At 36.5% G+C, this 24,718-nt stretch overlaps 1 protein-coding gene across 39 annotated transcripts in view; it reads right to left on the bottom strand.

Annotated features, from left to right (window-relative positions):
• Window positions 1-24,718, bottom strand: part of PRRC2C (proline rich coiled-coil 2C) — a 101,679-nt gene that overhangs the window by 39,778 nt on the left and 37,183 nt on the right. For all 39 annotated transcript variants that reach the window (XM_026003299.2, XM_026003291.2, XM_026003304.2 and 36 more), the window contains exons 6-14: window positions 24,354-24,577; window positions 20,610-20,692; window positions 19,622-19,755; window positions 19,454-19,541; window positions 18,273-18,417; window positions 16,650-16,703; window positions 11,830-12,451; window positions 1,887-2,056; window positions 1,205-1,454 (exon numbers count right to left, since the gene is read on the bottom strand). In XM_026003299.2, the coding sequence (XP_025859084.2) occupies window positions 1,205-1,454; window positions 1,887-2,056; window positions 11,830-12,451; window positions 16,650-16,703; window positions 18,273-18,417; window positions 19,454-19,541; window positions 19,622-19,755; window positions 20,610-20,692; window positions 24,354-24,577 (1,770 nt within the window). The remainder of the gene's footprint in view (window positions 1-1,204; window positions 1,455-1,886; window positions 2,057-11,829; window positions 12,452-16,649; window positions 16,704-18,272; window positions 18,418-19,453; window positions 19,542-19,621; window positions 19,756-20,609; window positions 20,693-24,353; window positions 24,578-24,718) is intronic.

Below are 24,718 nucleotides of genomic sequence, written 5' to 3'. Positions count from 1 at the left end.
GAAAATTCTATTAATAGTCTAAGTAGTTGATCAATGCTATTAATTACACGTTTTAAATTCTAAAATTGCAGTATAAATTTTAAAATTAAGACATTATTATTGATCATATTTTTATCACTCCTAAATTTTCCTCATTTTGGTAATGAATTATCTGGATTTACTCTGATAGATTCCATACATGATTGCTAATTCATTTGTTTTTCAGCTAACCTATGTGAAAACTCAAGTATACAGCAGAGAAAATTGAAAAGCTAGAATACAGAATATAAGGACAAAATTCAAATGCTTAAACAGAAGAATGAAAATAACTTAGCAAATAACAGAATGTTTTCAGACTCAAACATTTTTAATATTTACATACAGAAAATAACTAGTGTTTTGGTCTTATCATACTGTTCATACAGTGTCTGGCATTTATGTACTCTGGTAAAAGTTACAGAATTTTTAAATTAAAAATCTAGACACCCTGGCGACACCTGAGTGTGTCAGTCAGTTAAGCATTTGATTCTTGATTTCAGCTCAGGTCATGATCTCAGGCTCATGAGACTGAGCCCCACATGGGGCTCCCATGCTCAGTGGCGAGTCTACTTGAGGTTCTCTCTCCCTCACTGTCTACCCCTCCCCTTGCTTGTGCATGCATGCTCTCTCTAAAATAAATCTTTTAAATAAAATCTAGGCCCCTGGGGGCACCTGGGTGACACAGTTAAACGTCTGGTCTCTGCTCAGGTCTTGATTTCAGGGTAGTAAGATTGAGCCCCGTGTCACACACTCTGTACTCAGTGGAAAATCTGCTTGAGATTCTCTCTCCCTTTCCCCCTCCTGCTCATGCACTCTCTCTCTAAAATAAATAAATAAAATCTTAAAAAAACTAGGGGCACCTAGGTTGACTCAGTTAAGCATCCAACTTCAGCTGAGGTCATGATCTCAGGGTCCTGAGATCAAGCCCTACATCAGGCTCCCTGCTGGGGGAGGGGTTGTGTCTGCTTGTCTCTCTCCCTTTCCCTCTGCACCCCCTCTCCACTAGTGCTCATGTGCTCTCTCTCTCAAATAAATAAATAAAATCTTTAAAAGAAAATATCAAGCCACCCTACTTAAGTGCTTACTAAATTATACCTCTTAAAGGAATAAAAATGGGAGGAAGATGAAAACCTCTGATCTTGCATAACTGCCAGTGAGCCATGAAACAACATCAATTTTAACTTACCAGGATGAATGGGTGGAATATCCATAGCAGGTCTACCTGATATCATTCGAGGATCCATGTAGGACTGCATCATGAGCCACCTTGGATCAAAACCCATAGAAGCCAAATGCTGAGGGTGAGGCTGCATGGGTTGGTAGAGAGGTCTGTGTGGTGGAGGAGGGACAGCACCACTGGATGGCTGTGAAGGGACTGTCTGGGGAAGTACACCTTGCTGCTGCTGCTGCTGCCACTGCTGCTGTTTCATCTGTTCCTAGAAAAGCAGGATCCCACGTCTTGAGATTTTAGTTCCACGTGATAACATAATCAATCATATTAGAAAATAATAGGGTTTTTTAAAATCCTCCAGGGAAAAGAATTCAAAAGACATTTAACAGTGAGAGGTGGTAACACAAAAGAACAAAAGATAAGTTATGACATTTTGCCTTAAATTAACTACTCATAAATCATACTATAGAAATCATTTCACAGAAAGGAAGATACTACCTATAATGAGGCAGAGGGGGGGAAATGACACAAGTTTATGGTAAAACCTATGATCAATAAACTTTTATTAAAAGGGGAAAGAATTTCAGGGAAAATTTGTGTGCTTTATTTTAGGTTTCATGTCAAAATACCTCTCAGACTACCCTGAACAATAAACCTTTTCAATCACATATACATGATAAAATGTTTTTACTATTACCTGCTGTCGCTGGAATCGAGGTGGTAAAGACTTCTGAAACTGTTTAAAATAACCTGATAATACAGCAGGTCGAGGCTGAGACCCTGAGTCTGGCTCCGTTTCATGTGCCACTTGTGTGGTCTCTTTTTCACTACGATTGCTGTCTTGTCTAGTGAAAACTGGGTCATCCTCTGTCCAAATGAAAAGGTGAATAATAATGTTATTCATCTATGACACATCACATACATGATGTGTGCACCGGCATGAAGTTATTGGATTGATATATTAAAAAAGGTTGATGATGAAGAAAGCATCCATAACATCCCCCAAAAATGTTCTGTATGCTAATACTGGTAACTATCAATGAAGTTAACATTAAATTAACAAAACCTTAGAGTTCCTCATAGCTAGATTCTTAAGATAGAGATCACATGTCCAAATGCTTTACCAAGCAAAATTTTTTTGATATTTTAGGATAATAAAACACTTCAAATACTATTTCCCAATGTTGCAATGAATATTAATCCTGTCAGTATTTACCTGTGGTTCACTAGGACTTATGTAAAAACACAAAGAGCCTAAACGTAAAATGTAACACAACAGTCTGCTTTTTGATCAAGAGACTATTAAGAAAACCAACGAATAAAAGTCTAACAACATTGATCACCAGCTATCCTCAAACATATAAATTATTCTACGTAAAGAATATGAAGAATGATGCCAAAAAGAACTATATACACTGATTTACTAACTAAATAACAACTGTTCATCCTAAAGAAAACCACAGCCATATTTGTTCTAGAGAATGTCACTTGTCCCAATTACAATGCCAACCTTGTTATAAATTCTTTTCTCAGGGAACTAGGGATGAATTTTAAAAGGATGTTTATTTTGTCAATGTAAAAACCAAATTTTCTCACTGGCATTACATTCATTGTTAAGAATGCTGTAAAGGGCAGCCCTGGCGGCCCAGCAGTTTAGCGCTGCCTTCGGCCCGGGGTGTGATCCTGGAGACCAAGGATTGAGTCCTGCGCCGGGTTCCCTGCATGGAGCCTGCTTCTCCCTCTGCCTGTCTCTCTTTATCTCTGTCATGAATAAATAATTTTTAAAATCTTAAAAAAAAAAAAAGAATGCTGTAAATAGGAAAGTAAAATATTGGAAAGAAAAAAGCCAGTATGTGTAACACGTAAAAATCAAAAGGGTAGGGGATCCCTGGGTGGCTCAGTGGTTCAGTGCTTGCCTTCAGCCCAGGCCGTAATCCTGGAGTCATGGGATTGAGTCCCACATCGGGCTCCCTGCATGGAGACTGCTTCTCCCTCTGCCCTGTGTCTCTGCCTCTCTCTCTCTCTCTCTGTCTCTTCATGAATAAATAAATGGAATCTTAAAAAAAAAAAATCAAAAGGGTACATCATGCTGATAAACCTAACTAAAGTTAAACTGCCATCATAAAACATACAAGATATGAATGAAAATAAAAGCACCATGAAATAATGATTAAAAAGAAAAGCTAGGGGATCCCTGGGTGGCTCAGCAGTATAGCGCCTGACTTTAGCCCAGGGCGTGATCCTGGAGTCCTGGGATCGAGTCCCACGTCGGGCTCCCGGCATGGAGCCTGCTTCTCCCTCTGCCTGTGTCTCTGCCTCTATCTCTATCATAAACAAATAAAATCTTAAAAAAAAAAAAAAGCTAAATAATTTGTGTAAATATAGTCTCCACTGACAAACTAATCAGTTGGGGTGAATACTGTGTATTCATTGGCAAAACAAGGACCTAATAAATATGAATTTCCTTACTTCGAATCTATAGTCCCTTCTCATTATCTATTAATGAGATTCCCTAATGTTGTTCTTAACATCCATGGATATTAAAGTATGCCAAAGTTTTTCATTTTTTTAAAAAAGATTTTATTTATTTATGAGAGAGAGAGAGAGGCAGAGACACAGGCAGAGGGAGAAGCAGGCTCCACGCAGGGAGCCTGACGTGGGACTCGATTCTGGGTCTCCAGGATCATGCCCTGGGCTGAAGGTGGCGCTAAACCGCTGAGCCATCCAGGCTGCCCCATTTTTCATTTTTAAAAAATTATTTAATTAATTAATTTATTTATTTACTTACTTACTTACTTACTTACTTACTTGAGAGAGTGTGTGCATGAGAAGGGTAAGGGGCAGACGGAGAGGGAGAAAGAGAATCCTTAAGCAGATTTTTCTTTTCTTTTCTTTTCTTTTCTTTCTCTCTCTCTCTTTCTTTCTTTTTCTTTTTTAAGATTTTATTTATTTATTCATGAGAGACACAGAGAGAAAGGCAGAGAAAGAAGCAGGCTCCCTGCAAGGAGCCCGATGTGGGACTCGATCCCGGACCCTGGGATCAGGTACTGAGCCAAAGGCAGATGCCCAACCAGTGAGCCACCCATGTGTCCCCCCCACCTTTTTTTTAAAAAGATTTTATCTCAAGCAGATTTCTCATGGAGCGCTGAGCCAGACTCAGGGTTTGCTTGATCCCAGGACCCTGAGATCATGACCTGAGTCCCAAGGCAGACAGTTAACGGATTGAGCATCACCCAAGTGCCCCATTTTTCATCCCTATAGTGAAAAACTTTACTTTTTTAGTATTATCAGCAATCTGTGTTTATAATATAATAAAAGCCCATTATCAATATCAAATTATCTCTATATGCATTAATATGAAAATTTATGAAATCTGGCTGGGCCTTATCTCACTAAAAAAAGTTAAAGTATCACTCCTTTTATGGTTACGTTAAGAGCCAAATTTGATGACAAGCCTACGTATAAATACAAAATTAAAGGAAAATTTTAAATAGCTCTATGTATTTCAAGCAGCAGGGTCTTGTAGAAAGACCATAGGTTTTGAGATAAAAACAAAGTTTCAGTATTTCTATATCAGAGAATAGTGAAATTGACCTATTTCTATTTTAAGTCACTGTTAAGCTGTTCTTTAAGAATGAGCTTTACCACACTTCAGAGCAAGGTTTAACACTATATTTTAATTCTGCTAATTAGTTTATAAGCCAATGAGGAGAAAAACAAAAGCGTTGATTACAGCCAGAAAATTTTTGTTTAAAGAATAATTACAGTCTGGTAAGCATATCAACTACACTTGAAAGCTTTTATATTTAAACAGGCAGAAAAACAAATCTGAAATCATGAACTGGATGTAGTCATTTAATTATAACAATCCCAAAATTTCCATTAAGCTCTATTCAACTAAAGTTTTGGAAGTATTAATATAGGTATACAAATGAAAACTTAAATGTCTTAGAATCAGAAAAAAGTAGAAGATGAGTATATGTGACTATGAAACCAACACAATTTTGCAGACAAAACAGAACTGAAGTTCATCTAACAACTTTAAGAAACACAAGAGAGACTTTGTTTCCTTGCAGAATAACTCCACAATTATCCTTCCCCAAACCCAGTAACTTGTTTCTTTCAACACCCTTTATTGTAAATATAAAATAAGAAAAAATGGCTCTAGTGCATGTTTTATAGTGCAAATGTTGTCTTCACACCCTTTTATATAAGACACAGAGTATCTGGAGATGACGGCGGAGAAGGAAACACCAAACATCTCTTTCCCAACCCAGACAACAAAACTGCACTGGCACAATCTGTCTGATCTAATTACTCAACTCCAGAGTCTATTAAAGGCATGCAACTTTCAAGGGAAGGCTTGGAGGATAAAACTGCAGTTGATATCAATTAGAGTTCTTAGCACAGTATCAGCTACACAGCCCCCACCTCATGTATTTTTTAAAAGATTTACCAGAAAGAGAGAGTGCCTGAGTGAGTGGGTGTACGTGTATTAGGAGTGGCAGGGGATCCCTGGGTGGCGCAGTGGTTTAGCGCCTGCCTTTGGCCCAGGGCGCGATCCTGGAGACCCGGGATCAAATCCCACATCGGGCTCCCAGTGCATGGAGCCTGCTTCTCCCTCTGCCTGTCTCTCTCTCTCTGTGTGTGACTATCATAAATAAATAAAAATTAAAAAAAAAAAAAAAAAGGAGTGGCAACAGGAGAGAATCCTCAAGTAGACCCCCGCCCCCGCACGAGCTGAAGCCTGATGCTGGGCTGGATCCCACAACCCATGAAATCATGACCTGAGCTGAAACTAAGAGTCAGATGCCTAACCAACTGAACTACCCAGGTGCCCACCCGGTTAACATTTAAACCCACATATGAGCAAGGAGAACAGAGAACTCGCAAACCTGAAGATAGGACGATGGAAATTATGAAGTCTGAGGAACAGAACAACAATAACAAAAACAGAGCTTTAGGTATCTATAAAACAAGATCAACAGAATAAATGTACACACTGAGGGAGTCCAGAAGGAGAGAGACAAAGGACAGAGGGACTATTTGAAGAAATTAATGGCCAAAATCATCTCAAATTTGATGATAACGTGAATATAACTTCTAAGAAGCTCTAAGAACTGAGACACATTATAATCAAACTTTAAAAAGACAAAGAGAGAATCTTGAAACTAGAAGGTTAGCACCAAGGAGGTCACATACAAGGAATTCTCAGTAAAACAATCAGATTTCTCATCAGAAAGATTAAAGGTTACAAATCATCACAAAATATTAAAAGAAAAAAAGTTATCAACCAAGAAATCCTTTCTCTGGCAAAACTGCTCTTCAAAAATGAGGGAGAAACTGAAAGATTTGAAATATTTCCAGATAAATCTATGAAAGAGTTCATTACCACAAGGCCTGCCCTCCAACAAATGCTCAAGGGAGTCCTGCAGGGTAAAAAAGGAAAGGATCGCACACAGTAAACCAAAACTGCATGACAAAATAATGATCTTAATAAAGGCAAATACATATAGACATTATGTCCACATGATTTAAGAAATGAATACTTTTCTTAAAGTAATCATTAGTCTAAAAGCTAATAACACTATGCTTTGGTTTGTAAGTCTACACGGTTTTCCACATGATTTAAGAAACTAATGCATTTAAAATAATTATTAGTTTGTTTCTGGGGATACGAAGTAAAAAGCTGTAATTCTGTGACATCAACAACCAAAAGGAATACAAATGGAACTGTTAAAGGAAAAAGAACAAGTTTTTGTATATTATCAAAGTTAAGATGATATAAATTCAGTGTTACAACTTTTGGATGCTTATGTAATCCCGTTGTAAAAACAAAGAAAAGTAGATACAGAATTGAAGCAAAAGGAAATGAGAAAAGAATGTAACATGATTCAACGAAAAATCAACTAAACACAGAAGGCAGTAATGCAGGAAACAAGGGAAACAAATGATATAAGGCATATAAGAACCAAATACCAAAATGTCAGAAATAAATCCCTTCTAATCAACACTTAAATAAATTGAACTAGATTCCAATCAAAAAACAAAGTCCCAAATTGATAAAAACATGTGATCCAACTACGTTATCTCCAAGAATCACATTTAAGATCCCAAAGACACAGACTGAAATTGAAAAGATGAACAGATACTTCATTAACAATAGAAACCAAGAGAGCAACACACCAAATCAGCTACGCTAATATCAGACAAGCAAGGCTTTGTATTCAAAGTTTTACAAGAGACAAAGGAGGACATTATATACTAATAAAAGGTTCAGCGCAGCAAGATATAGCCACTATAAATATTTACACATTTGTTTTTAATTTTTTTAAAAAAAGTTTATGTTTTTACTCATGAGAGAGAGAGAGAGAACGCCAGAGACAAAGGCAGAGGGAGGAGTATGCAGGACTTGATCCCAGGACCCTGGGATCATGACATGAACTGAAGACAGACAACCACTGAGGCACCCAGGTGGGCACCTATTTACACATATTTAAGGTATGTGTCAAGAACAGACCATCAAAATATATGAAGCAAAATACTGACAGAGATGAAGGGAAAGACTTATACTTTTATAGTTTGACACTTCAATACCTTATTCTCAATAATGGATAGAACTAGACAGAAGGTAAGTGAGGAAACAAAGGACTAAATACAATAAACCAACACATTCTTCTTAAGTGCACATAAGATATTTTCCAAGACAAGACTGTATGTTAGGCCACAATATCAATGCTCAATAGATTTAAAAAGATAAATCTCATATGAAATATTTTCTCTAACCATGATGGGATGAAGTTAGAAATCAAAAAAGATAAGTGAGCCTGGGTGGCTCAGGGCATGATCCTGGAGACCCAGGATCGAGTCCCACCTTGGGCTCCCTGCATGGAGCCTGCCCTCTGCCTGTTTCTCTGCCTCTCTTTGTGTCTCTCATGAATAAATAAATAAAATCTTTTAAAAAAAATGGGGGGAAGGGGAGAGTGAAACAGGAAAATTCATGAATCTGTGGAAATTAAACGAAACTCTTAACTAAGAGATCAAAGAATAAATGACAAGGGAAATTAGAAAATACTCAAGAGATGAATGAAAACAAAAAACATAACATCCCAAAATTTATAGAATGCAGCAAAAGAAATACAAAGAGGGTGTGGGATTTATAGCTATAAATGTTTACATTAAAAAGATCTCCAATCCAAAACCCAGTGTTACAACGTAAGAAAAGAGATTAAGAACAAAGTAAACCCAAGGTTACTGGCAGAAAGGCAGAAAAGATCAATACAGAGATACAAAAATAGAGAAAATTAATGCAGCTAAAAGTGGGTTCTTTGAAAAGATCAACAAAATTGACAGAACTTTAACTAGGTAGGTCATCTAAGGCAAAAAAAGAAAAGACTGAAACTACTAAAATCAGAATTAGAAATTGGGATATTACCACTAATTCTACAGAAATAAAAATGATTATGAGAATATTATGGATAACTGTATACCAACAAATAGGAAAGCCAAGATGAAATGAACAAATTCCTAAAAAACAAACTTCGTAGTTTAAATCCCAATGTGGGAGTCCTCCATCTTTGTTACTTTATTTCAAGATGGTTTTAGCTATTCTGGATCCCTTGAGATTTATGGTATAAATCTATATAGTATATTACTCTATATAAGATTGTATCATCTGCTCACATCACCTGCATCTCTAGTATACCAATAATGATCTAAAAAAGGAAATTACAAAAACAATTCCATTTACAATGGGATCAAAAAGAATAAAATGCTTAAGAATTTTTAAAAAGTTTTTATTTAAGTAATCTCTACACCCAATGTGAGGCTTGAATTCATGGCCCTGAAATCAAGAGCTACACACTCCCCAAAGTGAGCAAGCCAGGTACCCCTAAAATACTTAAGAATTAACCAAAGAGGAAAAGCCTTATACCTACAAAATATTGCTGGAAGAAATTAAGGAAGACATAAATGGAAACACACCCCATGTTTACAGAACAAAAAACTTAATATTGTTAACATTATGAATACTACCTCAAAGCAACTTATACTTATGCAACCCCTATCAAAATCTCAATTGCTTTCTTTACAGAAATAGAAACATCCATCTTAAAATTCATATGGACTCTCAGGGGGACCCAGAATAGCCAAAACCTTCATGGAAAAGAAAGTAACAAAGATGGAGGACTCACATACCTGGATATAAAAACATACGGCAAGGGGATCCTTGGGTGGCTCTGCAGTTTAGCTTCTGCCTTCAGCCCCGGGCGTGATCCTGGAGTCCCGGGATCGAGTCCCAAATCAGGCTCCCAGCATGGAGCCTGCTTCTCCCTCTGCCTGTGTCTCTGCCCGCCCCCCCCCCCCCCCCCCCCGTCTCTCTCATGAAAAAATCAAATCTTTCAAAAGACAAAAAATAAAAACATATGGCAAAGCTACAGTAATAAAAACAGTATGACACCAATATAAAGTCAGGCAGATAGATCACTGGTATAGAATCAAGACCCCAAAATAAACCATCGTATAGGGATGCCTGGGTGGTTCAGCAGTTGGGCACCTGCCTTTGGCTCGGGTGGTGATCCCCGGATCTGGGATCAAGTACTGCACTGGGCTCCCTGTGGGGAGCCTGCTTCTCCCTCTGCCCGTGTCTCTGCCTCTCCTCTCAATCTGTGTCTCTCATGTATAAATAAATAAATCTTTTTTAAAAATAAAAAAAAATTGAAAAATAAACCGTCGCATACATGGTAGAATGATTTTAGTTTTAGGAGAGGCTGCTAAAGACCATTCAATGGGGGAAAACAATAGTATTTCCAACAATTCTGAATGTCCACATGCAAAAGAATGAAGCTGGACCCTTACCTAACACAATGTATAACACTTAACTCTAAATAGGTAAAAGATTAAATAAATAAATAAATAATATGAATGTAAGACATAAAACTATCAAACTCTTAGAAGAAAACAGAAAAAGCTTCACGATATTAGATTTGGCCATGACTTCGTGGATTTGACACCAAAGGCCAGAGGCAACAAAAACTAGAATAATTTCATGAAAACTTAAAAGTTTTGTGTATGAAAAGGATATCCACAGTTAAAAGGCAACCTATGTAAAGAGAGACATAATTGGCAGATTATGTATCTGGTAAGGGATTAACATCTAGGATGTATAGCCAACTCCTAAAACTTAACAGTCTGATTAAAAAAATGAACAAAGGATTTGGACTTTTCTCCAAAGATACATAAATGGCCAAAAAACACAATAATTCTCAACACCACTAATCATCAGCAAAGCTACAGTGTACATCAAAGCTACAGTGAGATATCACTTTACACTTAATAGGAAGGCTACTATCAAAAAACCCATAGAAAATAACAAACGTTGGTGAGGATGTGGGGAGATTAGAACCCTTGCGTACTGTAGGTGGAAATGTAAAATGGTAAAGCTGCTGTGAAAAACAGTATGGTGGTTCCTCAAAAAATTAAAAATAGAATTGCCATGTAATCTGAAAATCCCATCTCTGAGTATGTAATCAAAGAAATGAAAGCAAAGTCTCAACAAGATATCTGTACATTCACATTCACAAAAGCATTACTCAAAATAGGTAAAATATGGAATCAACCCAAGTGCCTGTCAACAAAGATAAGCAAACTGTGGTTTTAAATTTTTTTTTTTTTAATTTTTATTTATTTACGATAGTCACAGAGAGATAGAGAGAGAGGCAGAGACACAGGCAGAGGGAGAAGCAGGCTCCATGCACCGGGAGCCCGACATGGGATTCGATCCCGGGTCTCCAGGATCGCGCCCTGGGCCAAAGGCAGGCGCCAAACCGCTGCGCCACCCAGGGATCCCCGCAAACTGTGGTTTTATATATAGATTACTAACCTAAAAAAGGATGAAAATTCTGCAGTACGAAAAGAACTTTGAAGACATTATACTAAATGAAATAAGCCAGTCACAAAAAGATAAACATTGTACGAGGCACTGAGAACAGTCAAAATCAGAGAAAGAAATTAGAATAGTGGTGGCCAGGGGCTGAGGAGAGGGGAGAATAGGGAACTACTGTTTAGTAAGACAGAGATTCAGTTTTATGGGATGGAAAGAGTTCTAGAGATGGACAATGGTAATGATTGCACATTATGAATGTATTTGATACTGTACACCTAAAAATGATTAAGATGCTAAATTTCATATTACGTGTATTTTATCAAAATAAAAATTATCGGAAAAAAGTATATTAAAATATCCAATGAAATTCAACTTCTTTTTAAAAAAAAAAGCAACAAAACTCAATTTGGGCACCTGGGTAGCTCCGTTGGTTAAGTGTCTGACTCTTGACTTTAGCTCAGGTCATGATCTCAGGGTCCTGGGATCCACCCCACCGTTGGACTGGGCACTCCATGGAGAATCTGCTTGAGATTCTCTATCTCCCTTTCCATCTGCCCCCACCCCTTCACACGTGTGCAGGCTCAATCTCTGTCTTTTTAAAATAAATAATAAAATCAATCTTAAACACAAAAAAAAACCAACCCTCAATTACTCACATCTGGATTATATACATATATTAAAATACACAAACAGCCACACCAGAGAAGTATTATGAAGCCTTTATAAGCTAACGTAAGAACAAACAGGACTCTCATACCTTTATTACAGTTGGTTTCACTTTCTGGTTTTTCTACCATAGGCTCTAATGTAGGTTCTTTGTGTTCAATTTTTTCCTCCACTTTTTCCCTTTCTTTCTTCTCCAACTCACATTCCTTTTCCTGTTCCTTGATCTTTTGCAGTTCTTTTTCCTTTTCCTGCTGTTGTTCTAGTTCTTTCTCTTTTTCTTGCTTTCTTTCCTTTTCCAGTTCTCTCTGTTTTTCCTGCTCTCTCTCCAGTTCTTTCTCCTTTTCCTGTTGCCTCTCCCTTTCTTTTTCCCTCTCCTTCTCTCGTTCCCGTTCCTGTTCTCTTTCAAGTTCTTTCTCACGCTCTCGTTCTTTTTCTCGTTCCCTTTCTCTAATCTCCTCTGGAGATGGCTGTTTGTCCACTATGCCAAGTTTTTCATCCAATCGTTTCAGCTTCTCTGCACATGCTGCCTTCCTTTGTTCTTCCATTCTTCTCTCTTCCTCTTCACGCCGCTTTCGAGCGCGTTCCACTGCTGCAGAAAGTTCTGACTGTTGTCGTCTTCTTTGCTTCCATATTTCATCTTCATCTGGTACTTGCTGCTTGGGGGGGAAAGGGCCTGGTCTTCCAGGTACTGTCTGTCGGTCTGGAGGAGGATGCTGAAACATTACGATAAATTATCAGATGACTATGACAGATCTATTTCCATCCAACAATGGATACCACAGACATGAAGAAGGAAGGAAAAATTCTGCAAAATGCCACTAGTGTTTCTGATAAAACATACCTAATAAAATGCAAACAAGTAGCAACATAAGGAAAATATTAAATTTAGAGAATTCCTCAAACTTAGACAAGAAAAATTAATCTAGGCCATATACCTATTTTTGTGGTAGACATTATTGCTCATATAGCATTTGTTGAATAAAATTAGAAGCTGTCATAACACGAATTTCAAAATCTAAATTTAGACATGAAAGAAATCTAGAACATGAATGTTTTTCAGAGCAGCAACTGTTAGAGATGGAATGCCTAAAGAGGGAGAAAAATCCATAAAGATCAACAACAGTGTCATGTGAGCCCTGAGAAGACAAAGGTGCATTTACAGGGCAAAAACAGCCAGCCAGAGGTGTTAAGTAAAGAAGGTGGAAACACTACTACTGCTGACACTTTAAAGGAGGAAAAATTCCTAATCTTTTCATTAAAAGATCTAGAAATGGATACCTATAACCCATAGTAGAATGTGGGATATTGCTTGAGAGACTTGAGTTTTAATGATCTACTTTCTAATTGATATGTTTTAAAACAACTATAATCACTGCCAGCAACTACACAAAATAAGCAGAATAAAAAAGAGCACTTGAAGGGCTGAAATGTTAAGGAATTAAAAAAAAATTTTTTTGTTTTAAAGATACTGATTTTAATGGCTAGTATGATGAAGAAACCTGAGAAGTCACATAACCAGTCAGAATCCTTACAAATGAGAAAATATTAGTATGATGAAAACACTGGACTAAACATAAAAAAAATATATATATGATCCAGTCTCTATCATTTACTAACAGTGTTGTCTTATCTGCCAGTACCCCTAACCCCAAACAACTGTTAGTCTACTTCTGGCAATAGAGAGTAGTTTTATCTTTCCTAGAATTTCAATACATATGACTACTTCAAATTATATTTTTTGTATCTGGCTTCTCATGCTCAGGATAACAGTTTTGAGGTGTCTATCAGAAATCTGTTTTATTCCATTGCTGGACAGTATTCCATCACAGACACATTTGTGGATGGACATGTGGACTGCTTCTAGTTTTTTTTAACCATGAATAAATAGTTATGGACATTCATGCCTAAGTCTTTGTGCAAATGCATGTTTCATTTTTAACTCTGAATAAACAGTCATGGACTTTTGTGCCTAAGTCTTCATGTAAATGCATATGTTTTCATTTCTCTTGGATAAATATTTAGAAGTGGAACTGCTTATTCATGTGGTAGGTATATCTTTCCACTTTATTAAAACACTGCCAAACTGTTTTCCAAAGTGATTAAAAGGTTTTATAGCCGCACCAGTTAATATATAAGGGTGCTAGCTACTTTATACCCTTACCAATATTTGGTATCTCTAGCCCTTTAAATTTTGGAAGTGCAACAAAATCTCACTGTGGTCTCAATTTGCTTTCCCTGGTGATTAAAGATGGTGAACATCATTTCATGAGCTTACTGGCCACCTGTCTATCTCGTTTTGTGAAGTGAATGTTCAAATCATTTTGTTGGGCTATGTATCCTATTATTGATAAGAGTCTTTTGTTTGTTCTTTTTTAAAAAAATATATATATTCCAGGACATGTTCTTGGTCAGACGTATTAGTAATATTTTTTGTGGACATATTTTTCATCACCTCAGATTTTCTTTTTAAAAGATTTTTATTTATTCATGAGAGACATAGAGAGAGAGAGACAGAGGCAGAGACACAGGCAGAGGGAGAAGCAGGCTCCATGCAGGGAGCCTGACGTGGGACCTGATCCCAGGTCTCCAGGATCACGCCCTGGGCTGAAGGCGGCGCTAAACCGCTAAGCCACCAGGGCTGCCCTCTAGTCCAACTGACAGATGTTTTTTTTCTAAGTCATGCTTTTTGTGTCTTATCCAAGAACATCTCTGTTGACCTGAATTTAAAGATTTCCTTCTACAATTTTCCTCTAGATGTTTAGTTTTAGCTTGTTTGCATATAAAAATACTATAAAGAGCACTCAGTGGTTACAAGGAAAATGACTGGCAGAGGTGATGGTTGATAGGTATGCCTACCACAGCAGGATGATTTGGGAATGCCTATTAAGTGGTAACACCTGAGCAATAAATTTGATCAGAAGAGTCCTCTTTCGGATGGAGGTGATGGATAAGGAGGAACAAGAGTGGAAAATAAGACCTTTAAGGATCTACTAGGATAGTTCAAATGAAAAGTAACAGATAGTAGACAAGTACTCAGTGTAGGAATATATTCGGAAATAAGGGTAAGGTAATTTGCTGATAGATTAGGCTGTATGTACAATAAAAATTAATGAAGAAAGTTCTAGATTTTAACCTGAGCAAATGGGTGAATGATAATGCCATTACCTAAGATGGTAAGATAAGGGAAGAAGCAGGGCTGCATGGGTGTTGTGTATGGGGGGGAAAATGTTATGGTCTGGACAATATCTATCAGAAATCCAAGTGATTGCCTCATTAAAACTTTCCTATGTTGAATCCACCTCATTCAATTTTCCCTGCATTGTAATAAAAAAAAGTCCTACCTCTGAAAAAAAAAAAGAAAGAAAGAAATCCAAGTGAAAGGATGATAGGTGGCTCAGTTGGTTAAGCAACCAAATCCTGATTTCAGCTCAGGTCATGATCTTGGGATCATGAGACCCACATAGAGCTCAGAGGGGAGTCTACTTGAGATTTTCCCTCTACCCCTCCCTGAGCTCATGCTATCAAAAATAAATAAATCTTAAAAAAAAAAAAAAAAAAAAGAAGAAATCCAAGTGGAGATGCTTAATTGATCACTAAATACATGACTCTTGAAGTTAGGGTAGAGCTTTAAGGGCTACAGATAATATATATTTAACTACCAAAAGCACATATATGAAATCCTCTCTAGGAAAGAATACAGTCAGAAAAAGGAAAAAGAACATAGCCCTTAACTCTCCAACATCCAGGGGTACCTGAGTGGCTTAGTCAGTTAAGTTTCCAACTCTTGATCTGAGTTCAGGTCTTGATCTCAGGGTGGTGAGACTGAGTCCCGCACTGGGCTCAATGCTCAGTGGGGAGTCTAGTTGGGATTAGCGCTCTCCCTCTGCCCCTCCCCCTTCCTATATGTGTGAACTCCCTTCCTCTCTCCTTCTAATAAGTAAATAAATAAATCTTTAATAAACAAAACAGACCCCCCTCAACCAAAAAGTATTAAAGGCCGGAAGAAATACAAATTGAAGAAAGAGAACACAATAGCGTGATGTAGCAAAAGTAAAAAAAAAAATAGTCTTTTAAGAAGGATGGAAAGATTAGCTATTGTCAACTGCTACTGCGATTGGGTAAAATGAAGTCAAGAGAATTGAATTTGGCAAGATGGGAATCATTACTGACCTTCATGATAATAGTTTCAAAGGTATAGTGGTAGATGAAAAGCGTTACTTATAAAGGGTTAATGAGAGAGAAAGTGAAGATAGTACGGGTAAATAGCTCACTAATATTTTGCCATGAAGGAGAACCGATAAATAGGGTAGAAACTACGGGGGGGGGGGACAGTAGTGAGAGTTAAAGGAGGGTCGTTTTTTTCTTTCTTTAAGTCTCTTAAGATGGGAGATAATATTACCCATAAGTGATAGAAGAGGGGGGCCAGAGAAATAGTAAGAATTGCCCGTTAGTAGGAAGACAGGCAGAAGGGGATCCCTGGGTGGCTCAGAGGTTTAGCGCCTGCCTTTGGCAGGGGACGTGATCCTGGAGTCCTGGGATCAAGTCCCGCGTCGGGCTCCCTGCATGGACCCTGCTTCTCCCCCTCTGCCTGTGTCTCTGCCTCTCTCTCTCTCTCTCTATGTCTATCATGAATAAAAATTTAAAAAAAATTTTTTTTAAAAAAAGGAAGACAGGAAGAAGTCAGAATAATAAGGGCACTGAAATGAGATAAACAGTTGCTTCTCATTTTCTTAGTGAAATCAGGACCATGTCTATCAGCTGAGAAGAAAGAAAGATACGCAAAAAGCTAACAAGGTAAAATTCATAATTGTATCATAAAAGTTATAAATAAGAAGCATACAGAAATCTTTCCCTTAAAATAAATAAAATCAAATGATACAGACAGACCCCAAATAAGATTTTAAGATTTACCGGCTGAGCAAGCAGTTTTGGAGGTGGTGGCAGGTGTGAAGATGGTCCGCGTTCCTATCATAAAAATAAGGACTATTACAAAATAACAACATAAAAGATATCTACTGGAAACATTTCTGAACATACGTAATTTTTTTCGGTGACACTACAAGATTGCAAAAAGTAAACTATCTTCATCTTTTTCTCTTTTTTAAATAAAGAGTAACTTTATTAAAGTTATTGCACGGTAACTTTATATTCTACAAAATCACTGTCATTTAAGAAGATCAGAATTTCAAATGGATTTTGCAAAAAAACAGAATTTAATTGTATGAATTCTGAAATTCTACCACAGGTAATAATTTGGCTATGGAGAAGTATGCCTTTAATTTTGAAATTTTATTTACATAAGCCCTATTTTCTTTTTAATTTCTTCCTAATGGCAACCTAAATGTATGAGATTTACCTAAAGAAACGAAACATCTAAAACATATTGGAATCAAATATAATACATAGCCTATTCACTTGCTAATATATAGATAGATCAGTGACAGGCACAAATCAAGACATCAAGATATGGCATAGGATACTCCTCTATTCTTTCATAAGAAAGGCATTATCACTCCCCATATTAAGCCAGTAAGTTAAAGTCACATAAAACATGAATTTTATTTAAAAAAAAAAAAAAAACTTGAAAAATCCTTTTTCAGAGTTCACAAATTTATTCTCCAATGAACTAATGCTTTAAGAATAAAACTCAAAGTTCCTCGTATAGCATACTCATTGTTACACAGTTCTCTTATTCCTCTCCTCTATCAAACTACCAGGGACTTCTAGAATGTGCCATGCTTTCTTATGGTTCTCTATTCTGAACATGTTCCCACTGCTTAAAATTTTTCTCTTTCTTTTGTTTACTGGCTAACTCCCACCTCAAGTACCAAATCTTTTGCAAAACCTTTTCCAGAGAATGCTCTAAGAACTAATTATGTGTGCTCTGTCACAACACTTAACACTCATTGTATTGCAACTGATATTTGATGTCTTTTCATTTTACAGAGATTGATAGCTACCTACTTTTATTCCCTTGAAGGGACTAGTTCCTCCATCTGTTTTGTGTAAGTTCAACATATAAATGCTGAGTACACCGTGAATTAAGTGGACTCTCTGGATGACAGCCAGTTTGCAATGCTGTTTCTTGGAAGCAGGATCAAGTGAATCTCTTTACTCACATTATTTCCTTTCTTTAACAATGTTCTTCAAAATAACTCACACCTAATAGATTTCTCTACTCCTTACTTCCCAATTCAGCATACTATTTCACATATGACTACTGATTAGAATTTACAAAGTATTCAATAAACCATAGAGCACTTGGCAATGTTCGGAAAGAAGTTTATCCCTCCACTTTCATAGGACTAAACTGTTACAGAAAAGAAAAAAAGTGAAACTTTAGTTTCTACCTGATAATTTTAGATACTGTATTGATAGTTCCTGTTAACATGCAATAAAATTATAGTTTAGATCTACAACTATTCAAGACAAAAAATAGTCTCATTTTCCTAATTCTTCTTTCAACTTTATGATTATAAAATTAATTCAACCAAAGTACATGTAGTGACAATGATATCCTTGAGTCCAACAAACCTGATTAAATGAAGGTCCCTTCCCATAGGGACCTTTTGATACTGATGGCTGGGTAGGTATCTGAGAAGATGATTTAGTGTTGCACGTTTCATCTGCTTCTTTTCGGTTTTCAGTGTTTTCAGAGGCTTTTGAACCTTGATCTTCACTAAGGAATCAAAATCCAAGTGGAATAAAAAAGTAAAGTGGACAGACCACACTGTAAGTAAAAGCATTTTGTCTATATAAAAACGATTATTTCTATTTAATTTTAGTGGGGGTGAGTGGAGTATATCAAGGAATGAAATGGTTTTGTGATCTAGTGGTGCTATTCATTCATTCAGTAAATATATACTATATATCTAAAACATGGTGGGAAATGGGTTTGGTCAGGTTATCATCACAAAATAAAAAGTAGAGTAGTTGTCAAATATGGACATTCACACTTACACACAACTTGGCAAAAGAATATAATGCCACTATTTTCTATCACCCCCTGCCCAAAAAGTCTCATCTAACTGCATCCAAGTAATATTATAATTAACACCTGTATTCTAATTTATTCTGACTTTGTGACAGAAGAGAAGTCAAACTACAATATTTTTTTAAGATCACAAGTCCCAGGTATCTCCCAACTGGTTATGAAACAGCACTGTATTACAATGTGATGGCTAGAAAACTCTACTAACACATGCATGCAAGCTCCTTGTATTTTAACAGCCCAATTTTTATGGTATATAACCCATATATTTCTGACTCTGACGCCCCTATATTAGAGAAGAGATTAAAAGTTGCCATTTTTTCAAACTTTAATGTTACTTGTTGAAGTTTATAAAAATCAAAGACTCAATGAAAGCAGCTATAGTACCTCAATTTTTCTCCCAATTTTGTAAATATGAATCCATTCAAGCAAGTAACAAGTTTGAAATGGTCTTTCAAAATATCTCCAATTATACAGCCAAACTAAACATCTTTTTTAAAATATGTATTTTCTTTAGAAACATCAAAACTTTAATTCATTGATTAGCTGTACTTTTAAAACTTGGCTTATTAATCACCTTCCCAGTCAGTAAGATCTTAGAATAAAATGTAGAAATTCTATAAAAAGGAACAAATGACTATTAATGAACCCTCTCTGCATAAATGGATAATGTTGTAACAGTAAATTCATACTATTACTCGTGGAAGATATTCCAACAGCTTACCTGCTGTTTTCTTTAGGACTGCTACTTCCTTGCTCATCATCATCACTGAAATTCAGCTGTTCTGTATAATCTACTTCCATCTGAGCACCTATTAAAGTTAAGGAAAACTCAGATTGACTGCTGAAAAAAACCCAAAAACTAAAATGCTTAATTGATTTTGCCTCTTACCTGCCCAACCTTCATCAGCTTCAGCATCTAGATTATCAAATTTATCAAGCTCCTTTAGTTCTGATGCACTAAGGATGGAGGGGCGTTCAGGCTCAGAGGCCCATGGAGGTGGTGGGCCCCTTCCTCGAAGACCTCTAACGAACAAGAGGTTAGGAGGGAAAAAGATGCAAAGTTTTAATGATTCTAAATTGATAAATATTCAAAAATTGGAAATCAGTTCATTTCCATTCATTATCAGTACTGACTGATGTACAAAATATTTTATACCTGACACATATATGAAAAAATCCTAATATCAATACATAAATTCAGGACAATATATAATTCTTTTTCAAGTATTTCATAACTGACAATGGGTTTTTTTAATTGCCAAAATTTTAAATAAAACAAATATGTTAAAGAATAATAGGGCTAAAACTAATACTAATATCAAAATGAAGCACTTTAAGAAAAATGAGGAGATTGGACACCTGGGTGGCTCAGCGGTTGAGCACCTGCCTTTGGCCCAGGGCGTGATCCTGGAGTAATGGGATCGAGTCCCACATCGGGCTCCCTGCATGGAGCCTGCTTCTCTCTCTGCCTATGTCTCTGCCTCTCTCTCTGTATCTCTCATGAATAAATACATAAAATCTTTAAAAAAAAAAAAAAGAAAGAAAGAAAGAAAGAAAAATGAGGAGAATGCTTGTCTCACATGAAGAGAGAAAAAAAGAAATTAGGAGTCATTAACATCACGGAAGGAAGAAGGGATAAACAACTGTCATGTCTTGTTAGGGCCATGATTTTCAGTTTTCAGAATCTGTATTTTTGTTCTATCTTATAAAAGTCAATTATTTATCCATGGCAACTGTACTCTAAGGCCAAAATACTGAATCAATCATCATAACCTCCAGAAAAATCTTTTGTTTTTTTTCTTTCAACCTCCAGAAAATCTTAATTACCATCTATGTGCCTTTCTGCCCTGGTAACTTTTATCATTTAATAGTCTTACTTGTTCGTTTCAGATAAAGAAGGTGGAAACCTCATGGGACCATGAAGAGGAGGATACGCCATCCTCGGATACTGTTGAAACATCTGCATGAAGAAAACAAAATTGATAAATTTTGCAACCAAGTTTTATAGATAGATAGATAGATAGATAGATAGATAGATAGATATAGATCACCCCAACTAAACTTGAGATTACAATTTATAGGAATATCAAAATAAAACATATCATGAATAATTAATTGCATCAGCTGGAATCATCATTCACCCTCAATTAACAAGTCATCTGTTAAGACTACTGGTCTAGCAAGACTTTACAAACATAGATCATGACCAGGACATATCCTAGGAAGAACTTCTGCTAGTCCATTAACAAAATCACATAAATAATTATGTACTAACATGAAAATCCTAAAAAGACAACATGCATGGCACCCCAGAGAACTACAAAGCCCTAACCAAGTTCAAAGACTTGAAAGGATATAATGTGTGACTTTATCATAATGCGGTAGATTAAGTGCAGACAGATTTGTTGGTAAAGCAAAACTCAGTTCCCAAAAAGGATGGTCAAATGCAGGGGAATTAGGAAGAAAGTGGGTATGGGAAATTTCCCATGGGTGGGTTATAGGTGAATTCTGCTTCAAGTTAATATACAGATCGTTATCACAAACTGAGGTAACAAAGATTTTGCTCTCTATGGGAACGTGGATTTGAGAGGCTAAGTTTAGGAGAAGTTCTAAGATATATTATAAATATGGTAACACCAACAAGAGAAGAAATGTCAAAAGAGGCGCTTGTAACTATTTACTCATAACCAGGCCGAAAGAAAGAAAAGAAAGAAAAAAAAGAGGGAAGGAAAGAGGAAAAAAGGGAAAAAAAAAAGAGGTTGGGAGGAAAGGGGAAAGGAAGGCAGGCAAGAAAGAAAAGACTGTATTACCTTAAATATGTCATTTATATCCTGAAATAGATTAGCTTTTCTTTCAAAAAAAAACAAAACCCTGTTATGCAAAGAAATTATTCTGTACTTGAAGAAAGGCTGCTTATATGATTAGTCCATCTAAAGATACAATTTCTAAGTAGAGTTAGAGCAAAGTTAATCAAGTTAATTAAGTAAGCAGCAGATGAACCTCAAATGGAAAAACTTTTTGTCTAGGGAATACTCAGAATTTTTGGTTACATCATCTTGTACTGAGGTTAGCAAAAACACTGTTGGAGGCAAGCGTTTATAGGTAAAATTTCATTAGATCCCTCCTCTACTGATTAGTCAGGCACAGATTAATTTCATATATCAAATGCTTAAAATTTAGGAATTTGCCACAAAATTATTTACAGAAGCAATCTTTAAATTCTCAATATACAGTAATGCTTTTAAAAACACTTTTTGTCTTGGGCGCCTGGGTGGCTCAGTGGTTGAGTGCCTACCTTCAGCTCAGGTCATGATCCCAGGGTCCAGGGACTGAGTCCTACAAGTTCCTGCAGGGAGCCTGCTTCTCCCTTTGCCTATGTCTCTGCCTCTCTCTGTGCGTGTCTCTCATAAATAAAAAAATAAAATCTGGGACGCCTGGGGGGCTCAGTGGTTTAGTGCCTGCCTTTGGGCATGATCCTGGAGTTCCGGGATCGAGTCCCACATCGGGCTCCCTGCATGGAGCCTGCTTCTCCCTCTGCCTGTGCCTCTGCTCCCTCCCCCCTCTCTGTGTCTCTCATGAATAAACAAATAAAAAATCTTTAAAAATTTTTTTTAAAAAATAAGTAAAAAAAATAAAATCTTAAAAAAACCCACAAAACTCTTTTGTCTTTGTTAATTAGTGGAATACATTTTTCAAATAAAATGACTGATGAAACCATGAACAAAAGCCACTTGGTCTCCCTTTTTACTTTTCCTTCTATCATCCTACCCACACACCCGAAAATTCAGAGGTATTTGGAAACTATGAGGAGACAGATGTAAATAATTTTTCAAGGCCAATTTACCACATTAAGACTGATTTTTATCATGCTCCCACAGGAAAAAAAAAGCAATCATATTTCATCATTTATTTCCCTCCTGTACCTACGAATAACTAAGTCATACAAAGAAATAAAAATTATCAAAAAATACGGGTAATTAGAGCCTGTAGACTTAGGAATTAAATCATAATAAAAATAAATATAACCAGATACTCTGAGATTAATGGTCTCCTGAAAATGTTAATTTACTTACTTGGGCACATGTAATTTGTCGTATCATTTCACAGGAGGCTGAGCAAACAAATGTATGAGGGTCCCAAATCTAACTATTAATTTGTAGAAATATATGGGGTCAGAATTATATACTAAATAAAAATACAATGACAGAATTCAGCAAAATCCAGACTATGAAAAACTCCACAGGATAACTAATAAATTATAATAAGCTCAAAAAAAAAGAGTGGAAGGAAAGTAGTAACCAAAGACAACAGGATTCCTAAGAAAAATATCAACCAATCTCAAAGAATAGATGTTATTTGGATCCTACTATGAAGAAAAAAAAAAATGGATCCTACTATGAGATAATCAGAGAAATTAGAATACTGACATGTTTGAAAAACCTTTCTTTGTAGGGTCACCTGGGTGGCACAGTCATTTGGGCGTCTGACTTGGTTTTAGCTCAGGTTGTGATCTCTGGGTCAAGATGCAGCTCCATGTCAGGCTCTGCACTTAGGGTAGAGTCTGCATAAGACTCTTTCTGCCTCTCCCTCATAAATAAATCTTTTCAAAAATAATTTTATAACTTAAAAAAAAAAAAAAAACCTTACTTTTTAGGTATGATAATGCCATGATGGATTTTTCTCCTAATCTTTATGTTTTAAAACACAACCTAAAATACGTATGGACAAAATAATGTGTCTAGGATTTGCTTCACTAATTGGAGGTGGTGGGAAATAGGTGAAACAAGACTGACCACAAGTTGAGAACTACTGGGACACCTGGGTGGCTCAATGGTTGAGGGTCTGCCTTTTGCTAAGGCGTGATCCCAGGACCCAGGATTGAGTCCCACATCGGGCTCCCTGTAGGGAGCCTGCTTCTCCCTCTGCCTATCTCTGTCTCTCATGAATAAATAAAATCTTAAAAAAAAAAAAGTTGAGTACTCCTGAAGATGGATGGTAGATATGGAAGAAGAGGGAGGTTCCACTGTACTATTATTTCTGTTTTTGCCTATGTTCAAAATATTCCATAATAAAAAGTTAAAAAGAATGTAAAGGTACATTTACCAATAAAAATTTTAGAACTAAAGCACACATTAATCTTTTATGTGCCATGAACAACCCCTCTGGCAGTCTGTAAATCCTATGAATTTCTTCTCATAGAAATCCATAATCTAAAATAAGGAGTACTACAAAAGAAAACAATTCTAAACAATGCTAAAATTTTGTTAACACAACATTTTTAAAAAATTTGTGATATGGTGAAGTATGTGCTTTCATTAAATAATAGGTGGGTTTACCCAGGGGTCTAATAAATTATGTGGAAGTATTACTGAGTATATATTGCTATATCCACAGCAATGTGATAATAGGAAAATATCTACGATCCCTATTAGTAATAACAACTACGGTACTCCTAACACTTCTGTAATTTGTTGCCTGCATTCATAATCAAGGAAAATGCTGATTTTTTTAGCTAGATGTTAATACAAATAAAAACCTAAACTTTTCACCATTCCAATTCTCTCCTCGAAACCCAGAGCAAAAACCTCTTACTTAAGAACTTGCTTCTTTACAATACTTACATAAGGAGGCATCATAGCTCTGTACTGGGAAGCAAGAGGAGGCTGCTGTCCATTCAGTTTAGCCTGTGGAGGACCACAAGCTATCCTCTTTTCCACCACTTTGAGGATATCATTTTGTTCTGATGTTCCTGCTGTGCTTTCATCCTGGCCAGAGAGCTTTTCATCTTGGTCAGATGTTAAAGGTGAGCCAGCTGACTTACCACCATCTCTCCAACAAGCAACATCTGGTATGGAGAGAGGTAAGAAATTTAATTAAAACAAAGAAACGTCACCTTAGAATTCAGGATTGAAATTTAAGGGGTTGAGGGGGAAGGGGCTAAGAAAAAAGCTGAAAATAGAACACAGAAATCTCAAACCAGGCAGAT

This window comes from Vulpes vulpes, chromosome 13 (assembly GCF_048418805.1).
Source record: "Vulpes vulpes isolate BD-2025 chromosome 13, VulVul3, whole genome shotgun sequence".
Classification (NCBI taxonomy): Eukaryota; Metazoa; Chordata; class Mammalia; order Carnivora; family Canidae; genus Vulpes; species Vulpes vulpes.
Note: the sequence above shows the minus strand (reverse complement) of the source record. Positions and strands in the feature narration are given on the sequence as shown.